Source organism: Hylobates moloch, unplaced genomic scaffold, assembly GCF_009828535.3.
Source record: "Hylobates moloch isolate HMO894 unplaced genomic scaffold, HMol_V3 SCAFFOLD_10, whole genome shotgun sequence".
NCBI classification, from domain to species: domain Eukaryota; kingdom Metazoa; phylum Chordata; class Mammalia; order Primates; family Hylobatidae; genus Hylobates; species Hylobates moloch.
Genome location: NW_026652285.1, coordinates 30,818,733 through 30,836,904, shown reverse-complemented (window position 1 = coordinate 30,836,904; position 18,172 = coordinate 30,818,733). Strand labels below are relative to the sequence as shown.

Here is an 18,172-nt window from a genome sequence, read left to right as displayed (position 1 = left end):
CCTTCTCTAAAATATATTTAACCAGGAAAGGGCATCTCAACATGTTAGGTCTCTGAGATGCACTTAGAGATACCCAGTACATTATGGTGTACAAGATGCAGTGAAAACCCAAGTTCAAAAGTCTGTAACACAATCTCAGAAGCCAATCTTTTTTGACACTCTTGAGGAAGAACCACAGGGCCACCCTTTGCATTTCCTGTTCATATCCACATTTCCTTGCGAAGTATGGTCTTGAGGCCTCTCTGAGCTCTCACTAGGTCTCAGTGGACTAGCATCATTAGTAACATCATTACTCACATGTAGAAGAGGATATCCGGCTTCTATTCCTGGCCTGACCATATTCTACCTATGTGACCTTGTATAAGTCACTTAGCTTCTCTGTGTTCCTTTCCTTATGAGTCAGACATATTGCTTTTACAAATGTAAAGGTTTAAGACCTCCCTTGTCTTTTCATAGGATTTGTAAATGACAAAAAAAAAAAAAAAAGAGCTGTAAGAAATCTAAAACTCTAAAAGGAAATATAGCAGAATTTTATAATCACTGGGATTATGAGGGATATATATTCTCTTCTTTAATCCTTTTCCTATATTTTCCAAGTCTTCCACAGTAAGTTTGTCTTTTCTAATGAAGAAAAAAAAAGTTTGAAAAAGGAACGATACCAATCTATGATGATCCATTAGCATTGCATCCCAGCCTGTGTAAACATGAAGTGAAAGGGACAGGGAGAAGCCAGGGCCAGAAAGTGCATTTAAACCAGATGGTTCAGTCACAGCGCTGGCCTTAAGTGTCTTACCCAGCCTCTGAGCTTAGTTAGCAGTGCTTTTTTCTCAGCACTTGCCATATCCAGTATAAGAGATTATCACTGTAACTCTTACGATTTCATTAGCATAAAGGTGGTAGCCATATAGTTGATGATCTAGCTTTATAAATTAGCAGATTCTTCTCTTTACAAAAGGATTCATCATGTTGTCTCTTTAAATTTTTAGCAAACTTTTTACAAAATGGGTGTATTTAAGTATGATTCTGAATTTTGATTTTACATCTCACATACAGATAATCTTTAGAAACTATTGCTTAGATCATGGAAAAAATATTTTTAGTTAATTAAATTTCTAAAAAGAAACCACTACTACTTGTTAAGATATTTTATGTCTTATTGTTGAAGTTTGGCTCTGTCAACTTTTGGATTCTTAATTTGGAAACTGTGACTATGTTCAATATGATATAAATTAAAATGGTGAGAGATTGAGAAAAAAATGAAATAGGACTTTCTTATTCTCTTTTTTTTTTTTTTTTTTTTTGAGATGCAGTTTCACTCTTGTCCCCCAGGCTGGAGTGCAATGGCACGATCTCAGCTCACTGCAACCTCCACCTCCTGGGTTCAAGCAATTCTACTGCCTCAGCCTCCCGAGTAGCTGGGATTACAGGCATGCACCACAACACCTGGGTAATTTTTGTATTTTTAGTAGAGACGGGGTTTCACCATGTTGGCCAGGCTGATCTCAAACTCCTGACCTCAAGTGATCTGCTTGCCTCGGCCTCGCAAAGTGCTAGGATTACAGGTGTGACCCACCACACCTGGCTCTTATTCTTTTTTGAGACGGAGTCTCGCTGTGTCGCCCAGGCTGGAGTGCAATGGTGCGATCTCAGCTCACTGCAACCTCTGCCTCCTGGGTTCAAGCGATTCGCCTGCCTCAGCCTCCCAAGTAGCTGGGACTATAAGCGTGCATCACCATGCCCAGCTAGTTTTTTGTATTTTTAGTAGAAATGAGGTTTCACCATGTTAGCCAGGATGGTCTCGATCTCCTGACCTCGTGATCCACCCGCCTCGGCCTCCCAAAGTGCTGGGGTTACAGGTGTGAGCCACCGTGCCTGGCCCAGTTATTCTTTTTTTAATTTGTAGAGATGAGGTCTTGCTATGTTGCCCAGGCTGGTCTCAAACTCTTGGGCCCAAGCGATCCCTACCTCAGCCTCCCAAAGTTCTGGGATTACAGGCATAAGCCACCAGGCCTGGCCTCAAATAATATTGTTGTTGTTGTTGTTGTTGTTGTTTTTGAGACAGAGTCTTGCTTTGTTGCCTAGGCTGGAGTGCAGTGGTGCGATATCAGTTCACTGCAACCTCCACCTCCCGGGTTCAAGCAATTCTCGTGCTTCGGCCTCCTGAGTAGCTGGGACTACAAGTGCGCATCACCATACCTGGCTAATTTTTGTATTTTTAGTAGAGATGGGGTTTCACCATGTTGGCCAGGCTGGTCTCAAAGGCCTGCACTAAAGTGATCCACCTGCCTTAGCCTCCCAAAGTGCTGGGATTACAGGTGTAAGCCACCATGCCCAGCCAATAAAATATTGTTGACTATAATCACCCTGTTGTATTGTCAAATAGTAGGTCCTATTATTTCTTTTTTGTGTGTACCTATTAACTACCCCCACATCCCCACTACCCTTCCCAGCCTCTGTGGTAACCATCCTTCTAGTATCTATGTCCATGAGTTCAATTGCTTTGATTTTTAGATCACACACATAAGTGAGAACATGTGATGTTTGTCTTTCTGTGCCTGGCTTATTGCACTTAACATAATGATCTCCAGTTCCATCTGTGTTGTTGCAAATGACAGGATCTCATTCTTTTTCATGGCTGAACGATACTCCATTGTGTACGAGCACCACATTTTCTTTATCCATTCATCTTTTGATGAACACTTAGGTTGCTTCCAAATCTTGGCTATTGTGAACAGGGCTGCAACAAACATGAGAGTGCAGATCTTGTTTATGTTTTGTTTCCTGGGACATATCCTTAACTTAGAACTCCAAAACAAACAAACAAAAAACCTAAAACTTACAACCTTTTATTTTATTTAATTAATTTTCCCCCTGAACTTGATAGTAGGTGATTATTTTTTAAGAGATGGGATTTTTGTCCCCTAGGCTGGAGTGCAGCTTACTGCCTCAGCCTCCTGTCTGGGACTACAGGTGTGCACCACTACGCCCAGCTAATTTTTGTAGAGAGCAGGGTCTCACCATTTGCCCAGGCTGGTCTTGAACTCCTGGGCTCAAGTGATCCTCCTGCCTCAGCCTGCCAAAGCGTTGGGATTACAGGCATAAGCGACCATGCCCAGCCTAAATCTTACTACCTTTTAAATACAATTTTTACTTTATCATATTTTAAATTTCCAAGTGCTTTGTCTATTCCCTCTTTTGGTTTGGTGTTTTCATGCTGGTGGCTTTGGCTTTCTATTCACGTTTAAGTATGAGGCACTAAAAAAATAACAGTCACAAAGTTTGTGTGTCGGAGGTGTGCTTGCTGATCATTAAGCTTCACTATAGGTTGAAAGTTAATTGGCTTTGCCGGGGAAGTCCCCAAAATGTAAACATGTGAAGGGCTTGGGAGTGAGGGTTTCTCCAGAGAATTGTGGCTGAGGGCTGATGTTGGGGAACGCTGGTGTGTTGCTTTTACTTAATCCTTGTTTAAGTTCTTTCACTTCACTCTGCCCCACACTGTGCCTGGTGCTTAGTCCCCTTTGGTCTCTGGTTCCCATTTTCTGGAGACTATACCTTCTGCCTGCTGCACAGGGTGGGGATGAATGGGGAATGTCTCACCAAGGGCTTTACTGCTCTGATCACTGACTGTGTGTATCTTTGCCTTATCCCAACAGTACCTGGTGCTTCCAGAGTCTCAGCCCCTCTTAGGGGTCCTAATGGGCTGATAGACTGACTCCCCCCTTTCCTACTTACTTACTTAGTTTATAACTTCATTGCTGGCAATTACCATCCCTTCATTGTCTTTCCACATTCTAAAATTTCATTGAAATATGTCACACCTGTAATCCCAGCATTTTGGGAGGCCGAGGTGGGAGGATTGCTTGAGCCCAGGACTTCAAGGCCAGCCTGGGCAGCATAGTGAGACCTTGTCTTTGTTTCTTTATTTAAAAAGAATAAGAAATATATTGTCCACTGCTACCCCCTTTCCTTTTATTGCTTTAAAGATGAATAGTTTTAATTCTTTATTTTTAAATTTTTATTTATTTATTTTTTTGAGACATGGTCTTGCTCTGTAATCACGGCTCACTGCAGCCTTGACCTCCTGGGCTCAAGTGATCCTCCTGCCTCAGCCTTCTGAGAAGCTGGGATTACAGGTGTGAGCCACCATGCCTGGCCCAAATAATGTTTTTAAAGTTCTTTGTGGCTGGGTGTGGTGGCTCATGCCCGTAATCCTACCACTTTGAGGGACCAAGGAGAGAGGACTGCTTGAGCTCAGGAGTTCAAGATCAGCCTGGGCAACATAGTAAGACCATGTCTCTACAAAAAAATTTTAAAAATTAGCCAGGTGTGGCGGTGCACACCTATAATCCCAGCTACTCAGGAGGGTGAGCCGGGAGTACCTCTCAAACCCAGGAAGTCATGGCTGCAGTGAGCTATGATCATACCACTGCACTCCAGCCTGGGTAACAGAGTAAGCCCCTATTTCAAAAAAATTTTGTTTTGCCTTTTTTATTCTCAGTAACTAACACTCATACCACTGTCCAAAATAAGGGCAGCATGTTCTTAAATGGCTGCGTTTTCAGTGGCTGCAGGCCAATCCTGAGGCTTCACCTCCCCTGCCCCATTCCATGATAGCCAGAAGGACTCCTGTTAGTCTTTACTCCCAGTCTAGGGTGAGTGAGGATTAGTCTCAAGGGAAGTCATGGGCTCATGGTAATTACAGTAACTCATCACTTTCGTATTTCTACATCGGGCCTGGCCTCCTTTATGACTGCATCCTGGTAGAACAGGTGGATGTGATTAGTTATTCTATAATGCACATTTATGTGCTTTGCCTCAGTTACTAAGATAGATGGGTATTATGAGACCTTGCTTTGGAGCCAAGTTATGCCCTGGGGATTTTAGTTAGGCTAAATCCATCAAAGATACTAAAAAGAGCACATGAGATCAAGAAGTAAATTAGCTCTTAAGCTATGGAATGTTCTTCCACAGGATTAGTATTTCACATTGTTTTCATTGTCATTGGGTACTAACTAGGTATAATTTAGTGTTTGAGCAGTTTTCCACCTGGACAGAAAAAACTGCAGTGCACTGACACAATTATATGTCTGCTGTCTACTGCTCTTAGCCAATTCTTAGTAGCCAGAGGCTTTTGTTTACTCCTAGAGGAAGTCATCCTGTGGACTTTATTTTCAGGTGATCTTAAAGGGCAGCAAGGAGCGCAGCACTGGGGCCACTGGAGTTAATGCAGACTCCTCCCGCTCCCATGCCATCATCCAAATTCAGATCAAAGATTCAGCCAAGAGGACATTTGGCAGGTGAGCTGGAAATATCAGGGAGTTACATTGTCTGCCTTTCCTTTAATGTGACTTTGAAGTATGTTTTCCTCAACAACAGGATACTCTGCCACCATGGAGTTCTTCATTGCAGGGATACAGAGTAGAGTTGTTAGCCCTGAAATAAATCATTGTACTAAAGTGTCATCAGTTGATTAACCATGAAGTAATGACCTATTGTTGGTCAACCCTAAGTTATTAAAAGGGACATTGATTGCTTCTAACATGAAACACAGTTTCAGCAGAGAAACAGTAGGGAATGCATCTCAGAGAGCTTACATGCCAAAAAAGGTAGGGGGAGAAGATTAATCCATTCTTCTTGAAAGAAGGCATAAGACAATTGGATACATTCATTGCTTCTCTGGTGCTCTCTTAGCAAATAATCTGCCACACTGATGGATGAGCCTATTTCACCTCTGAGTAATGAGTGTTTTTCTTTTCTTTTTCTTTTTCTTTTTTTTTTTTTTGCTGGATCGCTGTCCACAAAAGTTTCTATGTAATTACCTAAGTGGTTACTTAAGTGATTAGCATTGTGGTCATTTAGCCTTTTGGGAAGAATGTTTTATTAATTTTAGTCATACTTTCTTATAAATTATTAAAACCAATAGACATGTTTGAGTGGACAGTACCAGCATCAACTGACAGATCAGAATCTTCTGATACTCTTGGAAAGCTGACAGTCATGTTTGTTTGTTTTTAAGATAGGGCTTCGCTCTGTCAGCCAAGCTGGAGTGCAGTGGCATGATTATAGTTTACTACAGTCTGGAAGTCCTGGGCTCAAGCAGTCCTCCTGCCTCAGCCTCCTGAGTAGCTTGGACTACAGGTGTGGACCACCACACCTAGCTATTTTTTTTTTTAAGAGACAAGGTGGATGTGAGGGAGATCTGGCTGTGACATCTGTCACCCCATTGAACTCCAGGGTTGAGATGGGGTCTCTCTATTTTGCCCAGGCTGGTCTCAAACTCCTAGACTCAAGAGTCTGGCAACAGAGCGAGACTCCGTCTCAAAAAAAATGTAAAAATTAAGTGGTAGGCTGATGGTGGCTGACACCTGTAATCTCAGCACTTTGGGAGGGCAAAGTGAGAGGATCTCTTGAGCCTTGGAGTTCGATCAATGGGGTGACAGATGCCGCAGCCAGATCGCCCTCACATCCACCCTGTCTCTTAAAAAAAAAAAAATAGCTAGGTGTGGTGGTCCACACCTGTAGTCCCAGCTACTCAGCCTACCAGCTAATTTTTACAATTTTTTTTCTTTCTTTTTTTTTTTTTTTGAGACAGAGTCTCGCTTTGTCGCCCAGGCTGGAGTGCAGTGGCACAATCTCGGCTTACTGCGAGCTCTGCCTCCCAGGTTCATGCCATTCTCCTGCCTCAGCCTCCCAAGTAGCTGGGACTACAGGCGCCCGCCACCACGCCCGGCTAATTTTTTGTATTTTTAGTAGAGACAGGGTTTCACCATTTTAGCCAGGATGGTCTTGATCTGACCTCGTGATCCACCCACCTCGGCCTCCCAAAGTGCTGGGATTACAGGCGTGAGCCACCGTGCCTGGCCAATTTTTTTTTTTTTTCTTGAGATGGAGTCTCGCTCTGTTGTCAGGCTGTAGTGCAGTGGCGTGATCTTGGCTCACTGCAACCTCCGCCTCCCGGGTTCAAGTGATTCTCCTGCCTCAGCTTCCCGAGTAGCTGGGACTACAGGCATGCACCACCATACCCAGCTAATTTTGTATTTTTAGTAGAGACGGGGTTTCACCATGTTGGCCAGGGTGGTCTTGATCTCTTGACCTCGTGATCTGCCCACCTCGGCTTCCCAAAGTGCTGGGATTACAGGCATGAGCCACCACGCCCAGCCAGTTTTTAGAATTTTTTAAGAGATGGGGTCTTGCTGTGTTGCTTAGGCTGGTCTAGAACTCCTGGCCTCAAGCAGTACTCCACCTCAGCCTCCCAAGTAGCTGGGTTTATAGGTGTGAGCCACCACACCCGGCTCAGTAATGTCTTTTCTTTCCAGAGGATGGGCCAATGTTAATTTCCTCCAGTGGTCACAGAATGCTGACTGATACAAAAATAAAGCTTCTGGCCAGGCACGGTGGCTCACGCCTGTAATCCCAGCACTTTGGGAGGCCGAGGCGGGTGGATCACGAGGTCAGGAGATCGAGACCATCCTGGCTAACACGGTGAAACCTTGACTCTACTAAAAATACCAAAAATTAGCCAGGCATGGTGGCGGGCGCCTGTAGTCCCAGCTACTTGGGAGGCTGAGACAGGAGAATGGCATGAACCCTGCAGGCGGAGGTTGTAGTGAGCCGAAATCTCGCCACTACTCCAGCCTGGGCGACAGAGTGAGACTCCGTCTCAAAAAAAAAAAAAATAAAATAAAGCTTCACAGAAGTCACTCCTGCTGTGTCTTTTCTCTAGGATCTCTTTTATTGACTTGGCTGGCAGTGAAAGAGCAGCAGATGCAAGGGACTCAGATAGACAGACAAAGATGGAAGGTGCAGAAATAAATCAGAGTCTACTGGCTGTAAGTTTTTCAAAATCTTTAATCTAAAAATCCTTCTTGAAAGACTGCCCATTACATACTGGCAGAGTGGATGAATGTGGGGTGGAATCAGCAAAGCAACTGCCCTGTTCTTATGTAATAATAGAATGCCAGGGTTGGAGAATGAGGGCTGACCAGACAGACTCTCACAATTCTAGGCAACTATTTTCTTCTCTCCTTGCCTTCTTTTCCCCTGGTCAATCCATGCCAATTAGGAACAGAAATATTTCTGCAGTTGCTGAATGGTTAACTCCACTAAGCTTTCTCTCTTTCCCCAAGCTTTAAAATTATATTAATTTTTCAAACATAGAAAAGTAGAACAAATAGTATAATGATCTCCCATATACCTGTCAGATTCAACAGTTACCAACATATGAAAAATCTAAGCAACCCCTTCCCTCCCCCTGGTTGGATTATTTTAAAGAAAATCCAGCTGGGAGCAGTGGCTCACGCCTATAATCCCAGCACTTTGGGAGGCGGAGGCAGGCGGATAACTTGAGGTCAGGAGTTCGAGACGAGACTGGCCAACATGGTGAAACTCTGTCTCTACTAAAAATACAAAGTTAGCTGGGCATGGTGCCGAGCGCCTGTAATCCCAGCTACTCAGGGGGCTGAGGCAGGAGAATCGCTTGAACCCAGGAGGCGGAGGTTGCAGTGAGCTGAGATCGTGCCATTGCACCCCAGCCTGGGTGACAGAGTGAGACTCAGTCTCAAAAAAACAAAAGAAAGAAAGAAAGAAAATCCTAGTCATCATGTCATTTATTCCATAAATATTGTATATATCTCAGCTGGGCGCAGTGGCTCACGCCTGTAATCCCAGCGCTTTTGGAGGCCGAGGCGGGTGGATCACTTGAGGTAGATCAGCCTGGCCAACATGGTGAAACCTTGTCTCTACTAAAAATACGAAAAATTAGTTGGGCATGGTGGCAGGCTGTTACATCCCCAGCTACTCGGGAGGCTGTGGCAGGAAAATCTCTTGAACCCAGGAGGTGGAGGTTGCAGTGAGCCGAGATTATGCCACTGCACTCCAGCCTGGGCGACAACAGAGCAAGACTCCATCTCAAAAAAAAAATTTTTTTAATGTATCTCAAAGAGATACTCTTACTTTTTAGTATAGCCATAATGCCATTATCATACTTAAAGAAGTAATTCTTTATTATCTAGTAAGTATTATAATTCCTCTAATTGTCCCATAAGTATCTTTTTATAGTTAACTTGTTCAAATCAAGGTGCAAATAAAATCCTGTGTAAGTTCTTATTCTCTCTTTCATTTTTTCTGTATTAGTGTATTGGTTGAAGAAAACTGGGTCGCTTGTCCTGTAAGATTTGCCACATTCTGTACTTGGCCACCTGCATCCTTGTGTTGATGTTTCACATGTTACTCATTATCCTTTAGGTTTCCTGTCAGGTGGCTCAGCTCTATAGCCATGTTGTTCACTATGGCAGCCACCAGCCACATGTGGCAACTGAGCACCTGAAATGTGGCTGGTCTGAATTAAGATATGCTCTAAGTGTAAAATACACACTGGATTTTGATTACCAAAAAAGCTTGTAGAATATCTCATTTATTTTTTTCATATTGACTACATGCTGAAATAATATTTTGGATATATTGAGTTAAATAAAATATATAATTAACATTAATTTTATGTTTCTTTTTCTTTTTTAAAAAAAGATATGACTATTAGAAATTCAGAATTACATATGTGTTTTGCATTTGTGGCTCATGTATTTCTATTGGGACAGTCCTGAATTAGAGATGTGATCAGATTTAGGTTCTATATTTTTTGGCAAAAACAATCATAGGTAGTTCTTAGATTTTCTATAGCAATACATTAGGAGATAGAGAATGTCTGGTTGTCTCTCTTTGTGATTTTAAGATTGAAAAGAGATTCAAGTGTTGTCAGCCTAGTTCCTCTATTATAAAGTTTCCCTTCAGCCTTTATTTTTTATTTTATTTTATTTATTTTTACTTTTTTTTCCCCTTAGTCTCTGTTAAGGACATGCCATTCAGCCATTTTTAACCTAGGAATTTTATCAGCCATTGAAGAATCTCATCTATATCTATTATTTTATTAAGAGTTCCAGAATGGTGATATTCTAATTCTAATATTCCTTCTGTGTGTATTAGCTGAAAAGAATAATTTTCCCTCAACTATCTGATTATCCTGACATACAGTTTGTAGTGGAAGCAAGATGATTCTTTATTCACCACTTTTCAGAATGAGTTGGTGTTCATGTTACCTAAACATAATATGAGTTTGTTTTATTGTTGTTGTTTACCTTTTTTCTATTATTATAAACTCATTGAAATCGTTATATCTTTTTTTGCTGCTTAAATTCAACATATTTAGCCAACAGGAGCTGTTTCAAGAATGTTCCTGTGTCTTTTTGGCACAACCCTACTCGTTCTTGATAGCTTCCTGGCTTTCTGATATGACAAGAGCCTAGAAGCTCATTTTATACATTTCCCTCTCCAGACCTCGAATCAGCCATTTCTTCGATGAGTCTTGGTTTCTTTTTCATTCTTTTTTTTTTTTTTTTTTTTTGAGATGGAGTCTCGCACTGTTGCCCAGGCAGGAGTACAGTGGCACAATCTTGGCTCACTGCAACCACTGCCTCCCAGGTTCAAGCGATTCTCCTGCCTCAGCCTCCCGAGTAGCTGGAATTACAGGCACCTGCCACCACAGCCAGCTAATTTTTTGTATTTTTAGTAGAGACAGAGTTTCACCATGTTGGCCACGCTGGTCTTGAACTCCTGACCTCGTGATTCGCCCGCTTCGGCCTCCCAAAGTGCTGGGATTACAGGCATGAGCCACCGCGCCCGGTTGAGCCTTGGTTTTTTTGAGAAGGAAATGGTGTTTAGAGACTTCAGTCTGTGTGTTAGGGGTGCTTATCACTACTGCATTAGTCCTTGCTTCTGGGCCTTTTCTGTGGACAGAGCTAATAAATAAGGTGTTATTTTTTGTTTTGAAAGGGAAAAATATATGTGAGATTTATAGTAATAAATTAGTTTAAGATTGCAGGCCAGGCCCAGTGGCTCACACATATAATCTCAGCACTTTGGGAGGTCAAGGTGGACAGATCACTCGAGCCCAGGAGTTTGAGACCAGCTTGAGCAACATAATGAGACCCTGTCTCTGCAAAAAACTTAAAAATTAGCTGGGCGTGGTGGCACACACCTGTAGTCACAGCTACTTGGGAGGCTGAAGTGGGAGGACTGCTTGAGCCCAGGAGGTTGAGGCTGCAGTGAGCCATGATTGTACCACTGCACTCCAGCCTAGGCAACAAAGCAAGACCTTGTCTCAAAAAATAAACTGTCTCGTCTGAAGAAAGCCAATGAATAATAATATTAAAAAAAAATAAAATTAAAATTACAGGGTTTTTATTTAATTTATTTAAATGTATATTTGTCTCTTTTTTCTCTTATGCTAGAAATCTTAGTTCCTAACACTTATTTGCTCTACTTTAATATATATGTATTTCAAAATAATGCTAATATTATTTATAATATGATTAATTCAGTTCAAGATTTTTATCACAGTTTTCTTTTTAATTGGGTTGTATCCCACTAAGGATGTACAGTCATAATATTATGCTGTCAAATCACCTGAAATAATTCTTCTCTGTGTGTTTAAGCCTGCCAATTTCGTAGTGTTAGGTTCATTTGTTTGGTTTTGGTTTTAAGAATTGCCTTATTTATTTTGATTTAACCTTATTTTGTAATTATTTTAAAACATTTAGGCCAGGAGCTGTGGCTCACACCTGTAATCCCAGCATTTTGGGAGGCCAAGGAAGGAGGATCACTTGAGCCCAGGAGTTCAAGACCAGCCTGGGCATCATAGGGAGACCCCTGTCTTTACAAAACATTTACAAATTAGCTGGATGTGGTGGTACGCACCTGTAACCCAAGCCACTTGGGAGGCTGAGGTGAAAGGATCACTTGAGTCCAGGTATTCAAGGCAGCAGTGAGCTGTGACTGTGCTACTGCACACCAGCCTGAGATACAAAGTGAGACCCCATCTCTTAAACAAACGAACAGCAAAAAGCAAAAAAAATTATGTGGTTTTAAAGTAAAAATTGTAAAATAAACCACATTCAAAGAAGTATAGTTTCCATCCCTGTACTCTCAACCTTGTTACCTTCCTCCCCTTGTAAAATCATTTTTCTGTCTGTCTGTATATATGTTTGCACTCACCCCTTTTCTTAGAAAAAATGCTAACATACTCTCAACACTGTTTTGCACTTCGCTTTTGTCACTTAATGGCATCCTCAAGATCACTCCATGACTGTACATAGAGCTCTTCCTCATTCCTTTTTCCAGCTGTATATGCTGCCTTGTGCGGCTCCACATTATTTACTTATTTTTGATCAGAACTGAAGTCTCCAGCTAGGTACATTCTTTCCAGACTTCATGAGGGATAAATTGGGAGGGTGAGGGAGGGAGCCAAACTTTTTTTATTTTAAAAAAATAAAAAAAGAAAGCTTGTAGGGATTGGTGGCCATGCTTGAATTTGAGTCTGTGAGGAGCAGAGTGTGATTACTTGTTCATTCTCAGTGGAGAATCTTCTCAGTGCTAAAGTTGGGGAATACCGGATAGATTTTTAATAAAAGAGGAAATTTCCTCACACCTGTTTATACCCTGCAGCTTCTTGGATAGAGGTAGGGCAGTTGTGGGCATCTGTGGCTGCTGCTAAGAACAGCCATAGCACACTCTGGAGGCAAACTACCTATTCTTGGTGGCAATTCCAAGGGATTGCTTCCACCTTCTTCCCTCTTTTTTTTTCTTTTGAGACAGAGTCTCGCTCTATCACCCAGGCTGGAGTACAGTGGCATGATCTCAGCTCACTGCAACCTCTACTTCCTGGGTTCAAGCTTTTCTCCTTTCTCAGCCTCCTGAGTAACTGGGATTACAGGCATGTGCCACCATGCCTGGCTAATTTTTTTTTTTTGTATTTTTAGTAGAAACGGGGTTTCACCATGTTGGCCAAGCTGGTCTCGATCTCCTGAGCTCAAATAATCTGCCCGCCTCAGCCTCCCAAAGTGCTAGGATTACAGGCGTGAGCCACTGCACCCAGCTCCTTTCCTTTTATTATCTTTTAGCCTAGATGCATCACTCAGAAATAGAAGGTCTCTCCTCCCTCATCTTGCCCCCCACGACCCCCACCACTGTTTCTGATGGGAGTGTTTCCCCTGGAGGTCCACATATCCAGATCTCTGCTGTCCTCATCATGTCCAATGAGCACTCACTGAGGGAGTACAGCCAGGAGCAAATAACATTCCTTTGCCTTTGGGCCACAGACCCTTCTGTTTTTAAATGAAGGGTCATTTTTAATTGTGTGTGGTCAAAGTGCTGGCCGTAATCCCAGCACTCTGGGAGGCTGAAGCAGGAGGATCATTTGAGGCCAGGAGTTTGAGACCAGCCTGGGCAACAATGTACAGAGACCCCCATCTCTACAAAAAAAAATTAAGAAAAAAATAAATAAAATGAGGGGGTAGGCCTAGGTGATTTCTCAGTTTCCTTCTAGCTCTGGCTCTAGAATTTCTCCTACCCCATTCAGATAGTTTACATCTGAATCTATGCTTGAATCTACACCAACAGGCGTGCATGTGTGAGCAGGGAGCGGGGAAGTGGATATAGATATTTTGTCTATTTAAGTGCATCAACAGTTGGGAAGAATATGAGGAGAGAAAGGGAACCAGCAAGCCAGAACTACCACCACATGAGCTTGAACTCTGGGACCTGAGGGTAGGTCCCGGCATCTGTCTGTTCCCCACCGTCAACTCAGGGCCAGTCCTAGGATCCCAGCCTCTAAGCTAGGAGGCCTTCAGCTAGGCAGCACAGGATGGTGTTTCCCAATCTAGCTTGGTTTCTCTTGTCGAATGGAAACTACAGGCCATTTTGACTTCCTTTTGGAGGATTGTCTGAGTGTGGTTTATTGAAGAAAAACAAGCTTCCTGTGGAGGCGGCATCAGGTCTGTTACTCTCCCTTTGCACGTGATACTTGATGTGCTTGTTCTCCCACTTTGCAGCTGAAGGAATGTATCCGAGCACTGGATCAGGAACACACCCATACTCCCTTCAGGCAAAGCAAACTAACTCAGGTAAAATTAAATGTGAGCCTTGAGTTTGTTCTGATTCATTCATTTCTTCCTTATTTCATGTATTTGTTCATTCAGTTGAGCATCCATTGTCAGTAAGACATGATGCTGGGCACAGTGGGGAAAAGAGAAGGAGAGGAGTGAAATTCCTTCCAGGAACTCTGTCTACAAGTTGAGTATCATTAATCTAAAAATCTGAAATCTGAAATGCTTCAAAAATCAAAACTTTTTGTTGTTGTTTTTGAGACAGGGTCTTACTCTGTCACCCAGGCTGGAGTGCAGTGGTGTGATCTTGGCTCACTGTGGCTTCTGCCTCCCAGGCTCAAGCAATCCTCCCACCTCAGCCTCCCAGGTAGCTGGGACTACAGGCACATGCCATCATGCCTGGCTATATATATATATATATTTTTTTTTTTTTTTGGTAGAGACAGGGTTTCACCATGTTGCCTAGGCTGGCTTCAAACTCCTGAGCTCAAATGATCTGCCTGCCTCAGCCTTCCAAAGTACTGGGATTACAGGTGTAAGCCACCATGCCTGGCCAAAATTAAAAACTTTTTGAGTGCCATGATGCTCAAAGGATTTCAGATTTTTGGGTTAGGGATGTTCGACCAGAAGGATAATGCAAATATTCCAAAATCTGAAAAAAAATCTGAAATCCAAAACAACTTTTCTTCCCAAGCATTTCAGAGAAGGGATACTCAGCCTGTCATAGGACTTTAGGAAGGGGCAGACTCAGGCAGAGATAGATGTCTTCAGTATGGGGCGGCAGGGGTTCCTTGGGGAGAGCAGTGCTGTTCTGGTCACCACCTTTCTGTTTATTTCCAGTGTATGGTAACTCTGGGCAGGGCACAGTGGCTCATGCCTGTAATCCCAGCACTTTGGGAAGCTGAGGCAAGAGGATCGCTTGAGCCCAGGAGTTCCAGACCAGCCCGAACAACCTCTCTACAAAAAATTTAAAAATTAACTGGGTGTGGTGGCTCGTGCCTGTGGTCCCATGGTCCCAGCTACTTGGGAGGCTGAGGTGGGAGGATTACTCGAGCCCTGGAGGTTGAGGCTGCAGTGAATTGTGATCACGCCACTGCACTCCAGCCTGGGTGACAAAAAGAGACCTCATCTTAGAAAAGAAAATGTTGAATTAGTGAAGTCTCTAAGCCTTTGCATTGAATAGGGTGGTGTAGCTACCTGATACTTTCTTGGCTGTAAGACTTAGACCAGTGTTTCGGCACAAAAAAATAATGGCTTCAGGCAGTTAAAATGAATGAGCTAGATTTTCTATATGTACTGATAGGAAAGATGACCAAGATCTATTGTGATGTGAAAAAAGCAAGCTGTAGAACAAGGTAATAATGTGATTGCCTAATGTGATTTCTACTATTACATAGCCACACAGGGAAAAACGTTTAAAAAGATGCAGAAGAAACAGCATTGGATCTATTTGGAAGTAACAATGGGAATAAAGGTGAAACTGCAACTTTTCATGTTAAAAGATCATGTACCGTATGACCACTTTCTGTTTTTATCATTTTTAAAATGTGCGACATGGAAAAAAGCACTACACAAAAAAATTACAGAAGTTAACTATGATTATTCTTAGTGGAACAAATAGGGTTTTTGTTTTGTTTTGTTTTTCTGTCATGAAAGTGTGCCTCTTTATTAACAGAAAACTCCAATAGATGTTAAATCAGCATTCATAATGGCTGCAGAAGAGTGGCATGGGAGGGTGTACCTAGGTATAAACAGCTGTGAAGACAGTTGTGGGTGTCCTGGGTTCTTTTCCGCCTTGTGTCCTGTGCACAGTGGAGGACAGACAAGGTAGAGGGATGTCTAGGAGAAGATTTTTTTGTGTGCTGCAGGATGAAGCCAGCCCTGCACACGGGCAGAGTTTTATTCTGTGCAGCTAGAGTAGCAGCTCCATAGTACCTGGGCAGAACCTATAAAAAACATAGTTCCTTACCCATCACAGTTGGTAATCTGTAGGTTAGGTCTTCTCAAACATGACTTTAACCAGGGACCCAGGAACCTACTTAAAGGTGATTAGTCCTGATTCTGGCATTGGCTCTGTTGTTTTTTACCTATTTATTTATTTACTTATTTATTTTTGAGAGGGAGTCTCGCTCTGTTGCCCAGGCCGGAGTGCAGTGGTGTGATCTTGGCTCACTGCAACCTCCACCTCCTGGGTTCAAGCGATTCTCCTGCTGCAAGCCCCTGGAGTATCTGGGACTACAGGTGTGTGCCACCATGCCTCACTAATTTTTGTATTTTTAGTAGAGACGGGGTTTCGCCATGTTAGCGAGGCTGGTTTTGAACTCCTGACCTCAGGTGATCTGCCTGCCTTGGCCTCCCAAAGTGCTAGGATTACAGGCGTGAGCCACCGTACCTGGCCAGCTCTGTTATTTTTTAAGACAAGTTCCCCATTTCCAGAAAATGTGTTTCTTTTTAATTAAAACATAAGAATTCCAATTGTACATACAAGTATAAAGAAGAAAGTAAAAGATAACTTAAAGTCCCAGACCTCAGTGATAACCACACACTGCTACGTTAGTGAACTTCCTTCTAGTCATCTCTCCGCCCGCATAGCCTCATATGGATCTACTTATGGAGTTATGGAATCATGCACCTTTTTCCCTTGAAGATATAAGCTTTAGATACCTTTCTGTGTTCCTAAGTACAGGTATAATCATTTTTAATGGTTTTATTATATTCAGTGTATAATTATTTAGTTTGTTCCCTGTTTATAGATACCTAGATTTTTACTAAATATTACTATTATAAATAATGTAATGAATATCATATATACTTTCTTTTGGTCAATTGAGCAATTATCTCCTTAGGATAAAGTCCTAGAAGTGTGATTGCCAAACCAAAACATACTTTTTCCTGTTTTGTTTTTTTTCTTCTTTTCTTGAGACAGGTTCTTGCTATGTTGCCCAGGCTAGTCTTGAACTCCTGGGCTCAAGCAATCCTCCTGCCTCAGCCTTTTGAGTAGCTGGGACTACAGACAGGTGAGTGCCACCGTACCTGGCTTCTTTTTATGTTTTGATACATATTGCCAAACTGCCCTGTGGAAAGCTTGTCCAGTTCATGGTACATGCCAGTGTAGAAGAGTACCCATTTCCCTGGACCCTCACCAAGGAATGGCATCATTAGTCTCTTAATCTTATGAGTTAAAAATGTTGGGTTTTTTAATGGTTTGTTTGTATTTTTTGGATTGGTGATGTGGTGAGTACCTTTTTCTGTGTTTATTGGCCATTTGTATTTTTTCTTTTGTTAATGTTAATTACCTTTTTGTGGACAGAAGGGAACTATGGCCCAGCATCCTGCACCTAGTAAGTAGTCAGTATGCACTTTGTTAATTGACTTCACTCATTGACCTGCCTTCTGTTTTGGACAGGTCCTGAAGGACTCTTTCATCGGCAATGCCAAAACCTGCATGATCGCCAACATCTCACCAAGCCACGTGGCCACTGAACACACTCTGAACACCTTGCGCTATGCTGACCGGTAAGTCAGCTCCCAGATGGCAAGTTGTGTGTAAGTGTGCATGCGCATGCCTGTGCAGCACGCGTGTGTGTGCAAGTGCATGCACGTCTCTCCCACTCACACACACATAGGGATCTGACCTTGAGCGCCCCAGCCTTGTTCTTGGCAATTAGTCATTTGAAGACTGTGACCTGGCAGGCCCTATCACTTTGCAAGCATGACAAGAGGAAGATGACACATTCCCTTGTTCAGGAGTTGACTCTGTCAGTGGCTTTTAAATGGCTAGTGGGAAGTGAAATATTAATGGGTGGAAGGCTCAGTGATGTTTTCTTCCGGCTGGCCTCAGCCCAAATTGTAAGAGATAGAAGACATATTACTTGTCAAGGCAGCATCACTTAGAGCTATCTACGTCCAGAAGGGCCCAACCCAAACATGTTAGAGGATAAACTGAGGCCCAGAGAAGGGTAGGATCTTTCCAAAGACTCACTAGGAGTTGGTGTCAGAGCCAGCAACTCTGACTGCCTGGCCAGGCCTCTTTGTGGGTGACTGTGGTATCTGCTGGGATCCCTTCCATCTCTCACCCTGTGGTCACACGTGCCTCTCCTAGTAGGTAAGACGTTTTTGATTGCCATGACTGGGAAGAAGTGCTACTGACATCTAGTGAGCAGAGGCCAAGGATGCTGCTAAACGTCCTTCAAGAAATAATTATCTGGTACAAAATGTCAATAATGCTAAGGTTGAGA

The 18,172-nt window shown here is 42.7% G+C and overlaps 1 protein-coding gene across 8 annotated transcripts in view; it reads left to right on the top strand.

Annotated features, from left to right (window-relative positions):
• Positions 1 to 18,172, top strand: part of KIF24 (kinesin family member 24) — a 92,653-nt gene that overhangs the window by 54,052 nt on the left and 20,429 nt on the right. For 6 of the 8 annotated variants that reach the window (XM_058445476.1, XM_032163993.2, XM_058445481.1 and 3 more), the window contains 4 exons: positions 5,176 to 5,297; positions 7,724 to 7,829; positions 13,881 to 13,952; positions 17,341 to 17,450. In XM_058445476.1, the coding sequence (XP_058301459.1) occupies positions 5,176 to 5,297; positions 7,724 to 7,829; positions 13,881 to 13,952; positions 17,341 to 17,450 (410 nt within the window). The remainder of the gene's footprint in view (positions 1 to 5,175; positions 5,298 to 7,723; positions 7,830 to 13,880; positions 13,953 to 17,340; positions 17,451 to 18,172) is intronic. The other 2 variants (XM_058445477.1, XM_058445478.1) reach the window with 2 other exon arrangements.